The sequence below is a fragment of the Equus przewalskii genome, chromosome 14, assembly GCF_037783145.1.
Source record: "Equus przewalskii isolate Varuska chromosome 14, EquPr2, whole genome shotgun sequence".
Taxonomy (NCBI): Eukaryota; Metazoa; Chordata; class Mammalia; order Perissodactyla; family Equidae; genus Equus; species Equus przewalskii.
Window position 1 is genome coordinate 69915751 of NC_091844.1, and position 19067 is coordinate 69934817.

The 19067-nt window shown below is 41.7% G+C and overlaps 1 protein-coding gene and 1 pseudogene across 49 annotated transcripts in view; one reads left to right on the plus strand and one right to left on the minus strand.

The window, feature by feature from the left end:
- Positions 1-841: 841 nt before the first annotated feature.
- DTNB (dystrobrevin beta) overlaps positions 842-19067 on the plus strand; it is a 239286-nt gene continuing 221060 nt past the window's right edge. For 17 of the 49 annotated variants that reach the window (XM_070573150.1, XM_070573118.1, XM_070573143.1 and 14 more), the window contains exon 1: positions 848-981. Coding sequence is in view for 3 of the 49 variants with exons in the window: in XM_070573114.1 (XP_070429215.1) it covers positions 7730-7743 (14 nt within the window). In the remaining 46 variants the exon portion in view is untranslated. Of the gene's footprint in view, positions 991-1301; positions 1393-7573; positions 7744-19067 lie in introns of those variants that run through there. The other 32 variants (XM_070573159.1, XM_070573121.1, XM_070573132.1 and 29 more) reach the window with 17 other exon arrangements.
- Positions 16571-17927, minus strand: LOC103566381 (glutathione peroxidase 1 pseudogene; annotated as a pseudogene).

The window sequence follows — 19067 nt, forward strand, 5'->3', positions numbered from 1 at the left end:
CCTATGTTTCATACAGTTTGGAAAGGAGTCTATCAAAAATGGATAATATTGAAACAAAAAAAGCTGATGCCAGCTGGTAAATCCTTGGTCACCCTCTGTCCTTTGTCCAAGCTATTTTGATGCCTTCCCTTTCTTCTCCTAGGGCTTTGTTCTTCTTCCTTGAGGCTGAACACAAATGCCACCTCTTCCAGGAACCCCTTAGCATGGTCCAAGCGGAAGCAATCTCTTCCTCCTCCGCGCTCCCACAGCATCTTCCTGCGGTTTGGCTTTGCATGGGTTACCAGACCTGGTTGTTTACAGGATGCTTTTCTACTAAGTTATGCGCACCTCGAGACCAGGGACCGTGACCGTGACGGTGCACCCACATAGCACCTGGTAGAGCGCTGAGTCGATGTTCAGTAAACGCTTGCTGAGTTGAATTAATTTGGAAAAATCACTCAGGGCAGTATCTCGCGCTCGAGGCGCAGATGAATGATTCATGGGGGTGGTTCTTAGCATTCTTTACCTTGTAGTCACGTCGCGCCGAGCATCCAGCTGGCCGGGCAAATACCTGTGAAGCTGGAGACGCACCTCGGCCGCCCGCTGCCAGCCTGCAAGAGAAGCCCGCAGGGGGCAAGTTTCCCCCGCCGACCCGGAACCGCCGGGAGAGCTGGGGGGCGGGGCTCGAAGGCAACTCGGCCCGCCTGCCCGCCCCCTCCCCGGCGCGGCGGAAGCCCCGCCCCCAGCCGCGCGCTCGTGCTGGCGGCGCGCGCCCGCCCCCCGCCCTGCGCCCTGCCCTCGCGCTCTCGCGCCCTCGCGCCCTCGCGCCGGGGGCGGGCTCGCTGCGCGTGCCGGGCGCCTGAGAACGTTCGCCGCGGGGGCGGCTCCGGGGCCTGAGCGGGCGCTGCTGCCGCCGCCTCAGCCGCGGGGGCCGGGCCGGAGGAGGCGGAGGAGGCTGCGGCCGGCGGAGACCTTCTCGACGCCCGCAGCTCCGGCCGGGAAGTGAGTAAGGTGGGGGTCCGCGGCGGCGGTCGCAGGCTGCGGGAGAGGAGCGCGGTGCTGGAGCCTCGCGCGCGCGAGGAGCGCGAAGGAGCCAGCGCAGCGCCCGGACCTCGGGGTGCAGGGCCGAGAGCCGCGGGGACCGGGGCCGCTGCACGGCGCGCGCTGCGAGGGGAGACGGCGCCGCGCGCCCGGCCCTGGAGGGGCGAGCGGAGGGGATGGAGCGGAGAACAGGGCCGGCGCCGCCGGGTTCCGAGCCCCGGGCCGGGGAGGGGTCTATGGGGTCCCGAGCGCGCTGTGGCCGCGGGGCGCGGAGCCGGGGTGCGGGCGCCGGGCTGATGCTGCCGGAGCCCGGCTCGCTGGGAGGATTCTCTGCGTTAGGTGCTGAAGGAGGCAGGTCCTGGCAGAGGGCAGGTGAGGCGGGCAGGCCCTGGCAGAGGAAGGGCATTTATTTCACATCACCCCAAAACATTGTTTCCCGAGGCGCCTAACTGTGAACCTGTGCGCCGAGGTCACCCTTTAAAGGAAAGTGGCCTGGGAGGAGGGAGGATGCGGCTAACGACTGCTTGCTGTTGAGTTCCTGTGCCAGGCCTTGGCGTTAGGGAGAGCGTCCAGGATTCTTAGTCAATTTATTGATTAGCTTCCGTGGGTAGAGAACCGTGGTCCGCACTGGGGCCACAACATAGTGTAACACACACCGTAATTTGCTGTTTAGCTGCTGACGTTTGGTTGTGACGGTATACGGGTAAAATGGCATTGCCAACTGCCATTGCATTTTGTCTCATACCTTATTCACTTTAGGTCTGTTTCATCTCTTTCGCCAGAACAGTGCCTGGCCCACAGCAGTCAAGCAATAAGTGTTTATTGCGTGAATGAATGAACCGAGCAAGGTTTTGCTGTATTTTGCACGGAGCAGTGCTAATCACTCTGGTGTTAGGGATGGCTGATGGACGTCCCCTGTTCCTGAAGTTCTTTCTTTTTTCTGCCATGTAAGGTAACCCAGGTTCTTAGGTTCAGGCATTTAAAGCCATCGCTCAGGTGATGGAGTGGATTTCCTGTGGCCTCGCGGCGGCTTTCACATCTTTATTGCTTGTTGGCTGTCAGAAGCTTACTCCTTGGGCCATTCATCCCAAATCATCCCATTCTGGCCCTTGTCTTTTCTGTTACTGAGGAAGAAGAAGGGTAGTTTTGTCTAGAGAGCGTTGTTTTTTTTTTTCATTTTTATCGTGGTTCTTGGATCTTAGGGCTGTGGTAAGAGACTGTGTCCCTGCTCTTCTCTGAGGGCTGGAGTCTGCCTGATCTTTGCCTTGGTTGGAGTTTTGGACTCCGCAGCTCCAGGTTGCTGTTTCAGTTCCCTGGGCTGCACTGCCTGTTGGGTTACTTTGTCTGCCAAATTAAAACTTGACCTTTTATGAGTTCTGTGAGGATTTTGATCATACATAAGTGGAATTACCTTTGAAGAGGTTCTGTAGTCAGAGTAATGCTGGCAAGGTTTTTGAGTGTCCACCACGCGTGAGAGACAAACTTTCTACTTAGTTGGAAAATTAGAACCAGTTGAATGCCAAGTTAGCATTTATGTTTCTCAGAAATCTCTCAGAGTCTTTGTTTCCTCGTATAAAAAGTAAAGGTAGTATTAATCCAAATTTGGCATTGCATAGTAAACCTTGAAGAACTAAGTTAATTTCTCTTGAGTTTTAGGACTGTGTACTTCAGAGTGCAACCAGCAGGTGTCTACTAGTTCTTGTTTTGGGGTGCCTAGGTCCTGTAATTTTGCGTGCCTTGTTCCAGGTTCTCCCAATGATATTATTTATTTATTTTTATATTGAACTTAGCAACTTTATTGATGTATAGTTTGCATGTAATAAAATTTCAGATGTCCTGTGTACAGCTGAATGAGTTTTGAAAAATGTGTATACTGTGTAACCTCTATCCCAATCAGGATGTAGAAATTTACATCACTGCAGAAAGTTCCCTCATGCTTGTTTGCAATCCATCCTCCCTCATTTTATTTATAATTACACAAGCATCAGGGCTCTGGCATCTTGTGCAGGATGTATACTGCCCAGCTGTAGGGGTGCCATTCACAGCAGAGTCCCTGTGAATGGTGGCTCCTGGGTTGGGTGGTGCACGGCGTGGAGTGTGATTGCTGGATCTTATGGTGAGGGTATGTTTAGCTTTGTAAGAAACTGCCTGTCTTCCAAAGTAGCTGTAGCATTTTGCATTCCCAGTAATTTAAAAAATTTATATCCTAGCACCCTAACTGTCTTTAAAAAGTAAGTCTTTGTTCTGTAAAATTAAACTTCATCTGGAATGAATTCATGTTCTAGTTGTTGCTTGTATTGGCTGTCTTTCTTAGTGTTATATTTCCTTATGTGTTTGAAGTTTTGATTTACAGACGCATTTCAGTGTGAATGCTTTTGATTTTGTTTTTCCTATTTCTGTGTTCACCCTTCTCTGTGTGGTGATATATCTGGTGCTTCCATTGACTTACTGGATCCTAGTCAAGAAATCAGATATGATAATGGTGGGTCAGGGGTCCTGCTCTTTGAGGTAATTGGGGCTATTTTAGATCTACTCACAGAGTATGTGAATGTCTCAGTTCAGTTCCTGGTCATGAGGCTGTGTTTTTATCTTGCCACTTTTCCAGGCCCAGAGCATTATATAAACCATAGTTGAATAGCAGTGATGATAATGGGCATTTTTATCTTTTTCCTGAATGGGAATGCTTCCAGTGTTTGACTATTAGATATGAGATTACTGAAGGCTTCTGGTAGATGTCTTTTGTCAATTTAAGGAAGTTTTCTTCTGTTCTTGCTTTGTATTTTTTTTTTTTTTGAGGAAGATTAGCCCTGAGCTAACTGCTGCCAATCCTCCTCTTTTTGCTGAGGCAGACTGGCCCTGAGCTAACATCCATGACCATCTTCTTGTACATTTTTTATATGTGGGACGCCTACTATAGCATGGCTTGCCAAGTGGTGCCATGTCTGCACCCGGGATCTGAACCGGTGAACCCCAGGCCACCGAAGCGGAACTTGCACACTTGACCGCTGCTCCATTGGGCTGGCCCCTTGGTTTGTATTTTTATTGGGTGTTGAATTTTATTGAGGAACTTGTTGGGGCATTTGTTGAAATTATCATTTTTTTTCTCTTTAATCTGTTAAGAGTAGGACAGGCCTTTCTGAGTTGTAGATAACTGAGGGGAACAGATGTATTGTATATGATTTACTTGTCAATGTGTTTCTAACAAAAAAAGGAACCTTTAAAGAAAACATATTTTGATCTTAAATTTTTGTATATTAACAACAAAACAGGACTGAAAAGCAGGTTTGGACTAAATATTCTTTTTTTTTTTTTTTTTTTATTAATGTTATGATAGATTACAACCTTGTGAGATTTCAGTTGTACATTTTTGTTAGTCATGTTGTGGGTACACCACTTCCCCCTCCGTACCCTCCCCCCACCCCCCCTTTTCCCTGGTAACCACCGATCAGATCTCCTTCTCAATATGCTAATTTCCACCTATGAGTGGAGTCATATAGAGTTCGTCTTTCTCTGACTGACTTATTTCGCTTAACATAATGCCCTCGAGGTCCATCCACATTGTTGTGAATGGGCCAATTTCGTCTTTTTTTATGGCTGAGTAGTATTCCATTGTGTATATATACCACATCTTCTTTATCCAATCATCAGTTTCTGGGCATGTAGGCTGGTTCCACGTCTTGGCTATTGTAAATAATGCTGCGATGAACATAGGGGTGCAACGGACTCTTGAGATATCTGATATCAGGTTCTTAGGATAGATACCCAGTAATGGGATGGCTGGGTCATAGGGTATTTCTATTTTTAACTTTTTGAGAAATCTCCATACTGTTTTCCATAGTGGCTGTACCAGTTTGCATTCCCACCAACAGTGTATGAGGGTTCCTCTTTCTCCACAACCTCTCCAACATTTGTCGTTCTTGGTTTTGGATGTTTTTGCCAATCTAACGGGGGTAAGGTGATATCTTAGTGTAGTTTTGATTTGCATTTCCCTGATGATTAGCGATGATGAACATCTTTTCATGTGTCTATTGGCCATATTCATATCTTCTTTTGAGAAATGTCTGTTCATGTCCTCTGCCCATTTTTTGATCGGGTTGTTTGTTTTTTTGTTGTTAAGCAGTGTGAGTTCTTTGTATATTATGGAGATTAACCCTTTGTCGGATAAGTGGCTTGTAAATATTTTTTCCCAATTAGTGAGCTGTTTTTTTGTTTCAATCCTGTTTTCCCTTGCCTTGAAGAAGCTCTTTAGTCTGATGAAGTCCCATTTGTTTATTCTTTCTATTGTTTCCCTCAACTGAGGAGTTACAGTGTCCGAAAAGATTCTTTTGAAACTGATGTCAAAGAGTGTACTGCCTATATTCTCTTCCAAAAGACTTATTGTCTCAGGCCTAATCTTTAGGTCTTTGATCCATTTTGAGTTTATTTTGGTGTGTGGTGAAAAAGAATGGTCAATTTTCAGTCTTTTGCATGTGGCTGTCCAGTTTTCCCAGCACCATTTGTTGAAGAGACTTTCTTTTCTCCATTGTTGGACTAAATATTCTTGTAACTAAGCTTCACTATAATGAAATAGTGCTCAGTAAAACAACAAAACACTTTTTTTGGTACCTTCTGAGACTCTACCAGGACTTTTCCAGCTCCTAAGCTTTCCAGCTTCTTCCTGGCTTCTTTTTCTAGACTCTTTACTCCTTTTTAATTTTTATCTCTGTATGCTTTGTCTCCTCTTGCCAGAGAGAGACTTTCTTCTGTAAGTAATAATAACTGTTATTTATTGTGAAGTTACTGTGTGTCAAGGAGTTTTCATAAATAATGGCTTCTCTCTAAGTATTAGAATTTTGTAAGCTAAGTATGGTGTCTCCAGTGGATGGGTGAGGAAATTGAGCTCAGAGAAGTTAAAACTTGTTTAGGGCCACACAGCTTATCAGTGACAAGGGGTAGTATCTGAGCCCAGGTCGGACTGCACAGCCATGTCCTTTCTACATTGCTGTCTCTAAACAGGACTGTTTTGTGTTCCGAGTTACTTGGGTTTTCTCCTTTGGTTTGACCTCCTGATTCCTGAGCGTGGCGTAGGACCGCTTTGTGTCTCCAGTGTGATTTTTTTGAGGGGTTTTTCGTTTGGTCAGGTCCTTCACTGCTTTTTAGCAGTCTGATGTTGTACATCTTCTTGAGAGAGATTTCTTATGACCGAATCTTTCTTAACTGCACAAGCCAAAATAGAATAAATAGTGTCTTGGATAAGCCTGTGGGCTCTCGAGTAAACTATTTTGGTTGACTTTGAGTTTATTTTCCTTTAGCTTTTTAAGCGTTATGAAATATTGGCCCTCAAAGAGGTATAGAGAATAAACATAGTGAAAACCTGTGTACACACCGCTTAAGAAACTAGACTCCTTTTAAAATTGGACCTCCGCGTAACTCCTCCCCAGTTGTATTCTCTTCCACTTCCAAGGAAACCACTATTCTGAATTTGATGTTTTTCATTCTTGTACTTATTTTCATACTCTTGTTACATATGTAAATAGCCCTAATATGTATAATATTGTTTTGCATTAGAATTATATTAACAGTGTTAAATATATCTCTTTGTAACTTGTTTTCTTTTCTCTCAGTGCTGAAAGACTCATGCATATGGATATATGGCTCGAGTGCATTCATTTTCTTGGCTGAATAGGATTCTTTTGTGTGATTATATCACAATTTACTTTTGTATTTTCTTGTGAATTGGCATGTAGTTCTGATTTTTTTTTTTTTTGCTGTTACAAATAATGCTGCTATGGATGTTCTTGTCACATCTCCTTGTGCACACGTGTCTTTTAGAGTGTGTACCCAGGAGTAAACCACGGGCTTGTGTGCCATGCACATCTTCACCTTTAGTGGATATTGCTAAATTCCTCTCTGAAGAGGTTCTACCAGTTTACATTCCCACCAGGGATGTGTGGCTTCTCTTGCTTCCCTGCCTTGTCAACCTGTGGTATTGACAGGGTTTGTGATTTTTGCACATCTGCTGGATATATACTATAATCTTGTTTTGGTTTTTAGTATATGTTTTTCTGATTACTAGTGAGTTTGAACGTTGCTCCATGTTTTTCTTGGTTCTTTAGGTTTTCTCTTCTGTGATTTGCTTCTTTTCATCATTTACATGTTTTTCTACTGTTTGTCTTTTTCATATTGATTTATAATTTTTACTGCATTTTGGATGCTAATATTTCACTTAGATGGCTTCAAATATGTTCTTACAGTTTGTGGCTTTTAAAACTTTGTTTTCGGGGCTGGCCGCGTGGCCGAGTGGTTAGGTTTGCGCGCTCCACTTCGACGGCCCAGGGTTTTGCTGGTTCAGATCATGGGCGCACACATGGCACTGCTCGTCAAGCCATGCTGAGGCGACGTCCTGCGTAGCACAACCAGAGGCACTCAAAACTAGAATATACGGCTATGTACTGGGGGGCTTTGGTGAGAAGCAAAAAAAAAAAAAAAGAAGATTGACAACAGATGTTAGCTCAGGGCCAATCTTTAAAAAAACAAAAACAAACTTTGTTTTCTTTTTCTTTTTTTTTCCTAGGAAAGATTAGCCATGAGCTAACATCTGTGCCAATCTTCCTCCACTTTATATGTGGGATGCTGCCACAGCATGACTGACGGGTGGAGTAGGTCCATGCCTGGGATCCAAACCCACAAACCTGAGCTGTCAAAGTAGAGCGTGACAAACTTAACCACTATGCCATGGGACTGGTACCTAAAACTTTTTAAAAATAGGATCTTTTGATGCACCAAAGTTTTAAGTTTGTGGTTTTAATTTATTGTTTATGAAATCTTCCCTACAGACCGGAGACAGAGAAAAATTATCCTAACGTCTTCACATATAGAAGGGTGGTATAATGGACCAGGATTTAGGGGTTCTGCGTTTCTGTTTCCATTTCTTTGTTGTGAAATACAACTGTAAGCTGGGACAAGACATTTTATTTACTTAGATGTGCAAAATTTGGGGTCTAAGTTAGGTTATTTCTAAGCCCTTGCAATCTGATTCTCTCTTGCCTTGCTGGTGGTTTTTGTAGTTCATCATCATTAATACCAATGTGTTAACCGAAATTAAAGATAGGAGAACTCAGAAAAGAAGTTGTTACCATCCAGGATTTTGATGTGGAAGCAGCACCCTGCTGTCATGGTCAAAAAGAATTATAAATAATTTGATTTAGGTTGCAACACATTTAATTGGTCTTATTTTCTTTTCATTAATTCCAAAGTCATTTGAAGAAGTAATTCTTATCTATCTTTCTAAAAAAAAAAAAATCTCTCTTGGGATAAGCTTAACTATAGAAATAATGAACAAGGGTACTTTTCCTGAAATATGACTATGAAAACTAGAGCTTTGCATGTCATTTCAAGAGTGTACTTTTTTCTTTATTGTTCATATGTTTTTAATATTTCCTTATTATGTAAGTAATTTAGTATCTTTGCTTAGAAGTAAAATTTGCTCTTATGAACTAAGCAGCCCATGGCAGGTTTTAGGGAAAACTATGACATTTGTCTTTAGCAGATGAGAGGCACCTGTTTCTCTTTTTTTGTGGCTTGCTTTCCCCTATTTTCCTACATTCTGTTCTCTCATTTCTTGGGCACATTGCACTTCTACCTCTTTACCTCCTTTCACTTTTGTTAAAACCTTTTCTCTATTCCAAATTTAAAATGTTGCAGATGATTGATAACAAAGTATTTATTCTTCTTCCGAGTCTATGTTTTCATACTTTTAAATAAATCAGAAGATCTGTAAATTAAGAAAAAGGAGCTTTGCCTATAGAATTCTAGTCTAGGCATCATACAAGAGGGTAGTCACATGCTAACATCAACAACAACAATAATACAAAAATAATAATATTAGGCTCTTATTTTGTGCCTGGCATTGTGCTAAATGCTTTCTGTAATTTATTTCATAGTTACTACAGCTCTCTGAGGTTGTACTTGCTGTTCAGAGCCTTGTGTAATAGTGGAATGCAGTTGTTGAATGTTTTTTATTGGAACCTATTGGAACTTTTCCAGATTTGTGAAAAAGAAAATCTGTAGGGTTTTACAAACATTTACTTTCCCTGGCATTTTTTTTTTTTTTTTAAATCTGAAAGAGAAGAGAAAAGAAGTATTAGAGGAAGGATAGTTGAAAATTTTCTTGAAATAAGCAAGGCAATTAGTTCTCTTTCAGGGAAGTTTGACTGGTTACAGCTAAGTGCTTCTTAGTGATGGTCTCAGTCATCTCTGACTTCTTAATTCAGTAGGCATCCAGAAAAACTGACGGGAGTTTTGCTGGGAGACAGTGAACTTGCGCAAGAAGTTTTGATACTTGTATGCTTTGAAGTAACTGAGAGATAGAGGGTTAAGACATTAACAAAAAGATTCAAGGGAAATGAAGGATATTTAACACTTAGGCGCAGCACAGAGACATTCTGGAAACATTTCTAGAGCCTGCTCTTTGCTTTAGTCTTTACTGTGGGAGTTACTTAACTTCTGCCCGAAGACTTAATCTAACTCTGGAATGCATCACTTCCTAAGCAGGACAAACAAGGGTCCAGCCTTTTGTTGCACAGGCCTCTGGACCCCATTTAGCTCTGGCCTAAGGTCTGATCCAGCTCCACCGTTTGGAGACCTGTATGCTTCCCTCGCTCCTGGAGTCCTGGTGTTTGCCCTGGAGGGGGCGATGTGGCACAGTCGAAAGAAAGGGCTGTAGAGTCAAATCGGTTCCCTAACTCCATGCATTACTAGCTTTGTAACCTTAGGCCAAGTTAACTAACCACTTAGGCTCTGAATTTCCTCATCTAATTCTGCTATCCATATTCCTCAACCTAGCACAGTCCCATCTTCTCATTCTAGATTTTTAAAAAAGCAATGGTTTCCCAAGAGGGAGGCATGCAAAATGATCCTCTAGGCAGGGTATAGCAAGAGCATATGGGCACTGGACTTTTCCTGCTATCTAGTGCACAGGTTGACACTTGACTCCATCTGCATGTCTGATGATATACACCAGGTGTGGAAAGCGAGGTAACCTGAGAGGAGCATAGTGGGGACACCGCCACCTGGAGGGGCCGAGAATGCAAGCTTCCTTATTTGTGTACTTACTTTTCATTCGGACGTATGACACTTCACCCCTGCCTGGTTCGGTGGTCTTTCAGATTAGTATATTATCTGATTTGAATGAAATGAACCTTGCTATATAGACAAAGGGTTTAAAAAGACTCCTGCAAAGAAACTGCACATTGAAGTTTCAGATTCACTCAAAGGTTGAAGTAATATTGCAACGACATATGAGCAGCAAGAAAAAAGCACAGCTGGCACTTCCATTTATATTATGAGCTTGTTGTCAGTTAAATGCAAAGTACAAAACAATAATGATCTAAGCAGTAAAAAAAAAACCCCTGAAAATTATTAAAAATACTGTTTCATATATGGATTTATGTGCACTGTTGAGTATATTGTGCCTTAAGATATTCATTAATGATAGTATGAGGCTAACATTACCAGTTGAGATATTGTAAAACTAAGCATTCAGAATATGAAGACAAACTTATTGAGCCTTTTCAATAATTGTGAGTGATAATTACAGTCATATGCTAATTAATCTAGCACCTTAAAATTTTATTAACAATGATACACTTTTAGAAATTTCTTCGGAGTTTTCTTAGTTTAGGAGTAAAAGACAAAAAACCATAAACCTTTGTTCTTCCTGTTTTGGTAAGAGTGGCTAAAATAATATATAGTCAAATTAATAATTTTAGTTTGATGACAAACTAAATGCATCCTTTGCTAGCAAATATTGTTGGGATACTCACGGAAGACATTGCTGAAGATTTCAAGTAATAAATATTATACCAAATTATGGAGTTTGTGAGAGTTCCTGTACATTTGGATAAAAGTATAGAGCTTCTGGTATTTGGTATACTCCATTTTAATAATAAAATATATGGAGACCTGCCCTTTTTTCCTCCCAAACCACTAAAGAAAAGGTTTACCAGAGAATATGCTCAAAGTAAATGACTTCAAATTTTATTATGAAATAGGACATATAAAGCATAAAGAATAACGCAGTGTACCCAGAACCCAGCCTAATAAGTAAAACATAGCTAGTAGAGGTGGTATCCCTCTGCAGTGACATTATTCTGCTTCCATCTCCAGAAGTAGTCACTTTTCTGAAATTGGTGATGCATGTTTCATGTGCACTTGGAAAGAATTTGTGTTTCGTCATTATTGGGTGGAATGTTCCATAAATATCGGTTAGATCCAGTTTGCTGATGGTGTTGCTCAGTCCTTCCACACCCATCTTTCTGCTTGTATCGATCATGGAGGAGCGTTGAGGTTTCCAAGTATGTGTGCATTTGTCAGTTTCTCCTTTCAGTTCTATCAATTTTTGCTTAGTGTATTTTGAGGCACTATCATTAGGTATGTAGACATTTAGGATTGTTATGTGTTACAGGCCCAACAATACAATTTTATAGATATTGTTTCATGCAGTTGCTTTTTAAATCAGTTAAGAGAATAAAGGAAAAGAAATATGTAATTGTACTGTCTTTAAAAAAATAAACTTTATTTTTTAGAATAGTTTTAAATTTATTGAAAAATTGAACAATAATAGAGAGTTCCTATGTGCATCCCATCCTCTGTTCCCTCTGTTTAACATCTTACATTAGTTTGGTTCATTTGCTACAATTAATGAACCAATGATGACACATTATTATTAGCTAAAATCAGTACTTTATTCAGATTTCCTTAGTGTTTACCCAGTTGCCTTCTCTGTTCCAGAATCCCATCCAGGGCACCACATTACACTTAGTTGTCATGTCTCCTTAGACTTCTCTTGGCTTTGTCAGTTTCTCAGACTTCTGATCCAGTTTTTTTCTTTTTTCTTTTTTTTTCCTGCTTTTTCTTCCCATATCCCCCCAGTACATAGTTGTACATTCCAACTGTGGGTCCTTCTAGCTGTGGCATGCGGGATGCCACCCCAGCGTGGCCCAACAAGTGGTGCCATGTCTGTGCCCAGGATCCAAACCAGTGAAACCCAGGGCCGCCGAAGGAGAGCGTGCAAAGTTAATGACTCAGCTGTGGGGCCAGTCCATGATCCAGTTTTTGATGAAACTTGGCAGCTTTGAGGAGTACTAGTTAGGTATTTTGTAGATTTTCCCTCAATTGAGTTTTGCCTGATGGTTTTCTCATGATCAGACTGGGTTGAGAGGTTTTTGGGAGGAAGACCGCAGAGGTAAAATGCCATTTTCATCACATCATGTCAAGGGTACATAACTGTCAACGTGATTTATCACTACTGATCCTTGAGCTTGATCACCTGGCTGAGGTGGTATTTGTCAGCTTTCTCCACTGTCATGTTATTTCCACCTCCCCCTTTTCCTCCTTGGAAAGAAGTCACTGTGTGCAGCTCACACTTGAAGAGTGGGGAGTTATGCTCCACTTTCTTCAGGGTGGAATATCTACCTAAATTATTTGGAATTCTCCTGGTTCCTTTTATTGGTGAATGATTTTATAAACCAAAATTTGGGAATTAGGTTTGCTCATTGCTATTGGGATATTGTTGTTTCTAGCCCCTCTGAGTTGACAGAGTAAGGATATATACGTGTGTGTATTAACCCACGTATGTCCACATATGTACAAACACTTCTATATGTAACTGTCTGTGTCTATATTAAGCTACACATGAACTTATACTGATGTCTCCAAGTGTAATCCATCACCTTAGGGATCATTGTAGCTTCTTTCCCACTTTGCTTATCTGTAACCTCACACTCCACCGTCTGCCGTCTATTTACTTAATTGTTCAGTTCCAGTATACGTGCAAAGCTGTATCAGAATTGTTAAGCCATAACCTGTGGGAAGCTAGAGTCTAGTACCTGTGTATGTTTTGTTTTGCCTTTAGTCTTACAGACTCCATTCATTTCCAGAGTTACTTAGGTCACTACTTTTTGCCCACTCTCTTCAGTGAGACTGTTTCATACATTGTAATGTGGTTAGGTTGTTTGGTCACATTCTGCATTTCATCCTCGGATCCTCTGACATCCTAAAGGATTAAAAAAAATGTGCATACATTAAGGTTCACTCTGTATTGTAGATTTCTGTTGGTTTTGACACATGCATAGTGTCATGTCTCCACCCTTACGGTATCACACGGGAGTTTCACCACCCTAAACCCCCCCCTGTGCTTCGCCTAGTCATCCCGCTTCCCTTCCCCTCGGATCTCTGGCAACCACTGATCATTCTACTATTTGTATAGTTTTGTTTTTCCTGGAAGGTCATAAAATTGGAATCATACACTATGTAGCCTTTTCAGACTGGCTTTTTTCACTTCGCAGTGTGCATTTCAGCTTCCTCCATGTCTATTCATGGCTTGATAGCTCATTTATAATTGCTGAACAATATTCCATTTATGAAAGTACCACAGTTTGTTTATCCATTCATCTATTGAAGGGCATCTTGGTTGCTTTCAGTATCTGGCAATTATGAGTAAAACTGGTATAAGCTCTTGGGTGTAGGTTTTGTTTGAATATAAGTTTTCAACTCAGTTGGGTAAATAACTAGTGGTGCAATTGCTGGATCGAATGGTAAGACTATGATGAGTTTCTAAGAGACTGCCAAACTATCTTCCAGCGTGGCTGTTTGTGCGTTCCCACTAGCCACGGATGGAGTTCCTGTTGCTCTACATTCTTGTTAGCACTTGGTATTGTCAGTTTTTTGGATTTTAGCCATTCTAGTAGGTGTATAATGGTATCTTATTGTTGTTTTAATTTGTAATTTCCTAATGACAAATGATGTTGAACGTCTTTTTATATGCTTATTTACCATTTGTATATCTTCTTTGGTGGGGTATCTTTTTTTTTTTTCCTTCGTCTTCTCCCCAAAGTCCCCCAGTACATAGTTTTATATTCTAGTTGTGAGTGCCTCTGGTTGTGCTATGGGGGATGCCACCTCAGCATGGTCTGATGAGTGCTGCCATGTCTGTGGCCAGGATCTGAACCAGCAAAACCCTGGGCCGCCGAAGCAGTGTGTGCGAACTTAACCACTCGGCCACAGGGCTGGCTCCTGATCATTTTTTAATTGGGCTGTTTCTTATTGAGTTTTAAGAGTTTTTCTTTTATAATTTGGATTCAAGTCCTTCATCAGATATGTGTTTTGAAAATAATTCTTTTACTCTGGGGCTTGTCTTTTCTTTCTCTTAATGGTATCTTTTTCAGAGCAGTTAATTTTGTTAAGATCCAACCTACCAATTTTTTCTTTCATGGATTGTGCTTTTGGTGTTGTATCTAAAAACTCATTCATTCATTGGGCTTTGGGCCTAGAACATTAAACAGGCTCTTCTAAGAACTTATAGTTTCAAGTCTTTAGATTGAAGAAATTTTGCTTACATTCTCATAGCTAAGACTCGGGTCTTCTTTACATTTTGTAGACTAAGGCTATGCTCTGGTTCTTCTTTTTTTCTTTTGTGAGGAAGATTGGCCCTGAGCTAACATCTGTGCGAGTCTTCCTCTATTTTGTGTGGGATATCACCTCAGCATGGCTTGATGAGCAGTGCCAGGTCTGTGCCTGGGATCTGAACCTGCAAACCCTGGACCACTAAAGCCAGAATGCACAAACTTAACCACTACACCACTGGGCTGGCCCCCCCTTTTTAAAAAAAATTTTGCTTCAAAGATGTTTATTGCATTGTTCAGAATACTAGATAATTGGAAATAATTGCCAACAGTCAAGGCTTGGATGAATGATTGTGATAAAATTACATTCTACCATTCAGAATTATGTTTTGAAGAGTACTCAATGACCCGGGAAGGTGTTCAAATATATTGTTAAATTTTTTTCCCCAGCTTTATTGAGGTACAGTTGACAAATAAAATTGTATATATTTAAAGTGTACAACATGATGATTTGATATATGTATATATTGTGAAATGATTACCATAATTAAGTTATAACACATCTATCACCTCACATAGTTACCTTTTTTTTGTGGTGGTTTAAGATCTATTCTCTGAGCAAATTTCAAGTATGTAGTACAGTATTATCAATTATAGTCATCATGCTGTACATTCGATCCTCAGAACTTAATCATCTTACAACTGAAAGTTTGTATCCTTTGACCAACATCTCCCCCATTTCCCCCACTCCCCAGCCCCTGGCAACCAACATTCTACTCTATTTCCATCATGAGTTTGACTTTTTTTTGTTTTATTAGATTACACATATGAGTGAGAGCATATAGTATTTGTCTTTCTCTATCTGGCTTATTTTACTTTGCGCTCTGATTTTTTTAATCGGGTGGAATGAAGCTCCTGAGTCCGGTGATTAGGATCCAGTGCAGATCAAACACGTTTGAATAAGTACACCCAGTGGATTTCTCTGTCTGTCCACAGGATGAACTACAGGAAGAAGGGGGTGCAGAGTCCTGAGATCATGGTGTCATAGAATTTTATTTGTGCATTCATGTGGACAAAGATTTTGGCAGTTGAAATGGGAAAAAAGGGTGGATATGAGAGTGACTATGAGGAAGGAAATGGCAGAGTTTGAAATGAGACTTAGTATGTGAAGGGAACGATAAGGAGGTGTTGGTTATCTCTAGATTGTGAGGCTAAGAAAAGGCAAAGTGCCAGGAGTCCAAGTGGAAGGAAGTAGAGAGATGACCTTCCATTCATGTAAGTGTTGGTCTTCAAGATGCTATCAGGAAGACAAGGACATGTAATGACATGGGGCAGTAGGATTAGTCCTTTGTTGATGTGGACCTGGTACACGCATAATTACAAAGATGCAGGTATTAATATCCATAGAGCACTGAGATGGAGTTGCCTATCACTAAGGCCCAGGAAAAATCATTTATAGTAACCTTAGTTTATGTGTACCCTGTGAATTTGGATTTTAGGTAATCTGAATGATAAGCTTGGTTGAAATGAAAAGATTTAATATTTTATTTTGAGTTCTCCCAGAAGCTGACTCTTAGACAAGGATTTGAGTGCAAGTATTTTGTTTTGGAGGTTATCCCAGGAAATCCAGTAGGGGACCAGGAAGAGAGATACAGAAGGGAAGTTAGCAAATGAAGGGTTTATGAAGGATGTTACCACTGTGGGTAAGGAGCTTATTCCCACTGGGGAGCTCTCTGAACCAGTGTCAAACATGTCCCTAGAGTTATGGCATTGAGAGGGCGAGATAGGTGGGGTATTTATATACTAACTCCATCAGTCACTGGTTAAGACTCCAGGGAGTGGCAAATCCATAGTATTTTAGACCTGCCATTCAGGGAACAAAATGGACTTGAGCGGTCAGAGAAAGCCATCAGGCTAAAAAAAAAAAAAAAAAAAAAAAAAGGTGCTGTCAATCCAGTATAGATGGAATTGGTAAAGGTTGGGCAACGTGGGGAAGGGGAATACCTTTTGACTCTTTCCATAATACCCTTCCATGCTGTTCCAGCATCTCCAATTCATTTTCTATAGGTCTGGGAGAGAGGAGGCTGGGATAGACAGGACCAGCGCCCATCTTGGGGGATTTTCCTGGACGTCAGGCATTCCTCATGCAGGTTTAGAGGAAATAACCATCATGGATGACATCCCCAGAGGACAGCGCTGTGACTGCCAAGCAGCGGGGGTAGGAGGGGTGCCCTAGGCACAGCTGCACCCCCGGACAGCAGGGCTTCGATGTCGGGCTCGACGTCGATGTCGACGGTAGGAAAGCGGCAACTCTAAACTCTACCTGCGCACGGGCACACCGTCCAGGCCCACCAGGAACTTCTCGAAGTTCCAGGCGACGTCGTCGCGGTACACGGGAAACCAGGTGATGAACGCGGGGGTTGGTCGCGAGCGCGGTGGCGTCTTCACGGGGTCGCGGGCAGAGCCTCCCGCAGGAGGGCGAAGAGCCGGTGTGCCTGCGCGCCGTTCTCCTCGCGCTTCTCCAAGTGAGTGAAGTTGGCCTGGAACCCGCCGCCGGGTCGGAAGTACTGGAGGGAATTCAGGATCTTTTCGTGCTTGGCCGGATGCCAAGACCAGGATGTTCTCCTGAGGCCGGAACTGGTTGCACGGAAGCCGAGCACGACCAGGCCCTGGCCCGAGGCGCCGCTGCAGCCCGTTCACCTGGGTGTAGCCCTGGACCGTTGTGCCTCAAAGCGATGCCACGTTGTCGCCGAGCAGCACCTTGTCCCGCAGGAGCCCAGGCTCCCGGGCCCCGCTCCGGCGGGCTGCAGCGAAGGCGTCCGCGAGCTCTGCCCCGAGCTGAGCGGCGCGCGGGGCGTGGGGGTCGGAGAAGCGAAGCGTACTTTGCGCGCTTTCAAAATTCGAATTTGGGCTTGATTTTTAGCACAATGGGCGCTTAAGTTGTAGGAGCTGAGTTTTCCTAAAATGCTGCCATGGAGGTCTTCTGGCTGGCATACCCTGCTCTGAGTTGGTACTTAGCTGATTTAAGCCTTGACATTTTCTCTCTTCTTTGCATCAATGCAAATATTTTTCTCCCACTGGGTAGCTTGTCTTTTAATTTCTTTATTGGTTTTTTTCATAGAACAAAAGTGTTTAATTTTGTTCATGTCCAAATTATCATTTTTTTCTCTTATTGTTTGTGCTTTTGGTGTAATGTCACACTTTTAGTGTGATATGACCAGACCATGAAGATTTTCTCCTGTGTTTTCTTCTACAAGTTTTATGCTTTTACATTTTACACTTACATCTACTACTTTGAATTAGTTTTTTTTAATATGGTGTGAGCTACAGGTCGAGGTTCATCTTTTTGACATATGGATAACCAGTTTTTCCAACAGCAAGGCTATCCTTTCTACATTGAATTTCCTTTGCACCTTAAAATAAAAAATCAAATGGCCATATTTGTGTGGCTTTATTTCTGGACTCTGTCCTGTTCCATTGATCTGTGTACCTATCCCTTTGCCAATACCATCCTGTATGGATCATTGTAGCTTTTTCGTAATTCTTAAAACTGAGTAGGATGATCCTCCAACTTTATTCTTCCTTTTCACAATGGTCTTGTCTATTCTGTTCCTTTTGCCTATCCATATAAAATTTAGAATTATGTATATTTACAAAAAATTCTGTTGTGATTTTGATTAGACCATCTGATTAGATGGCATGTCATTCTGTTTTGTTTAGGTCTTTAAAAAATTTCTTTCATCAGTGTTTCGTAGTTCCAATATACAGATCTGTACATATTTTGTTAGTGTATACCCAAGCATCTTATTTTTGTTAGAGATATTGTAAATGCTATTTAAAAAATACACCATTTCTAGTTGTGGATTTCTAATATATAGAACTGTGGTTGAATTTAGGTTTTGACCTTGTGTCCTGCAACATTGTTAAACTCACTTTTTAGTTCTCAGAGCTTTTCTGTATGCTCCTTTGGATTTTCTACAAACATAATCATGTAGTCTGCAAATAGGGATAGGTTTATTTCTTAATTTCCAATCTGTTTGCCTTTTGTTTCTTTTCTTGTCTTATTTCACTGGCTAAGACATTCCATATAATGTTGAATAGAAGTGGTGAGAGTGGACATCCTTCCCTTGTTCCCAGTCTTAGGGGGAAAGCATTCAGTTTTTCACCATTCAGTGTGATGTTAGCTGTAGGCTTTTTTGTAGATGCCCTTTATCAGCTGGAGAAAGTTTTTATTTCTAGTTTGCTGAGAATTTCATGAATGGACATTGTATTTTGTCAAATGCTCATTCTGCATCTGATATGAGCATGTGTTTTTTTCTTTAGATTGTCAATATGTTGGGTTATATTGATTAATTTTCAGATATTGAATTGGCCTTGCATTCCTGGGATAAACCCTAGTTGCTTCTGGAGTTTTTATATATTGCTGGATTAAATTTATTATATTTTGTTGAGGATTTTTGTGTATGTTCATGAGGGGTATTGTTTATTTGCTTTTGCACGGTCTTTGTCTATTTTGGTATCAGAAATTACTGACCTTTTAAAATGAGTTGAAAGGTGTTCTTTTGTATTTTCTGGTAGAGATTGTGTGAAATTGGTGTTATTTCTTCTAACATCTTTTCTAATGCTGCTCCTTCATTTGTAATGTTTCACGTTTCCTTCTGGAAT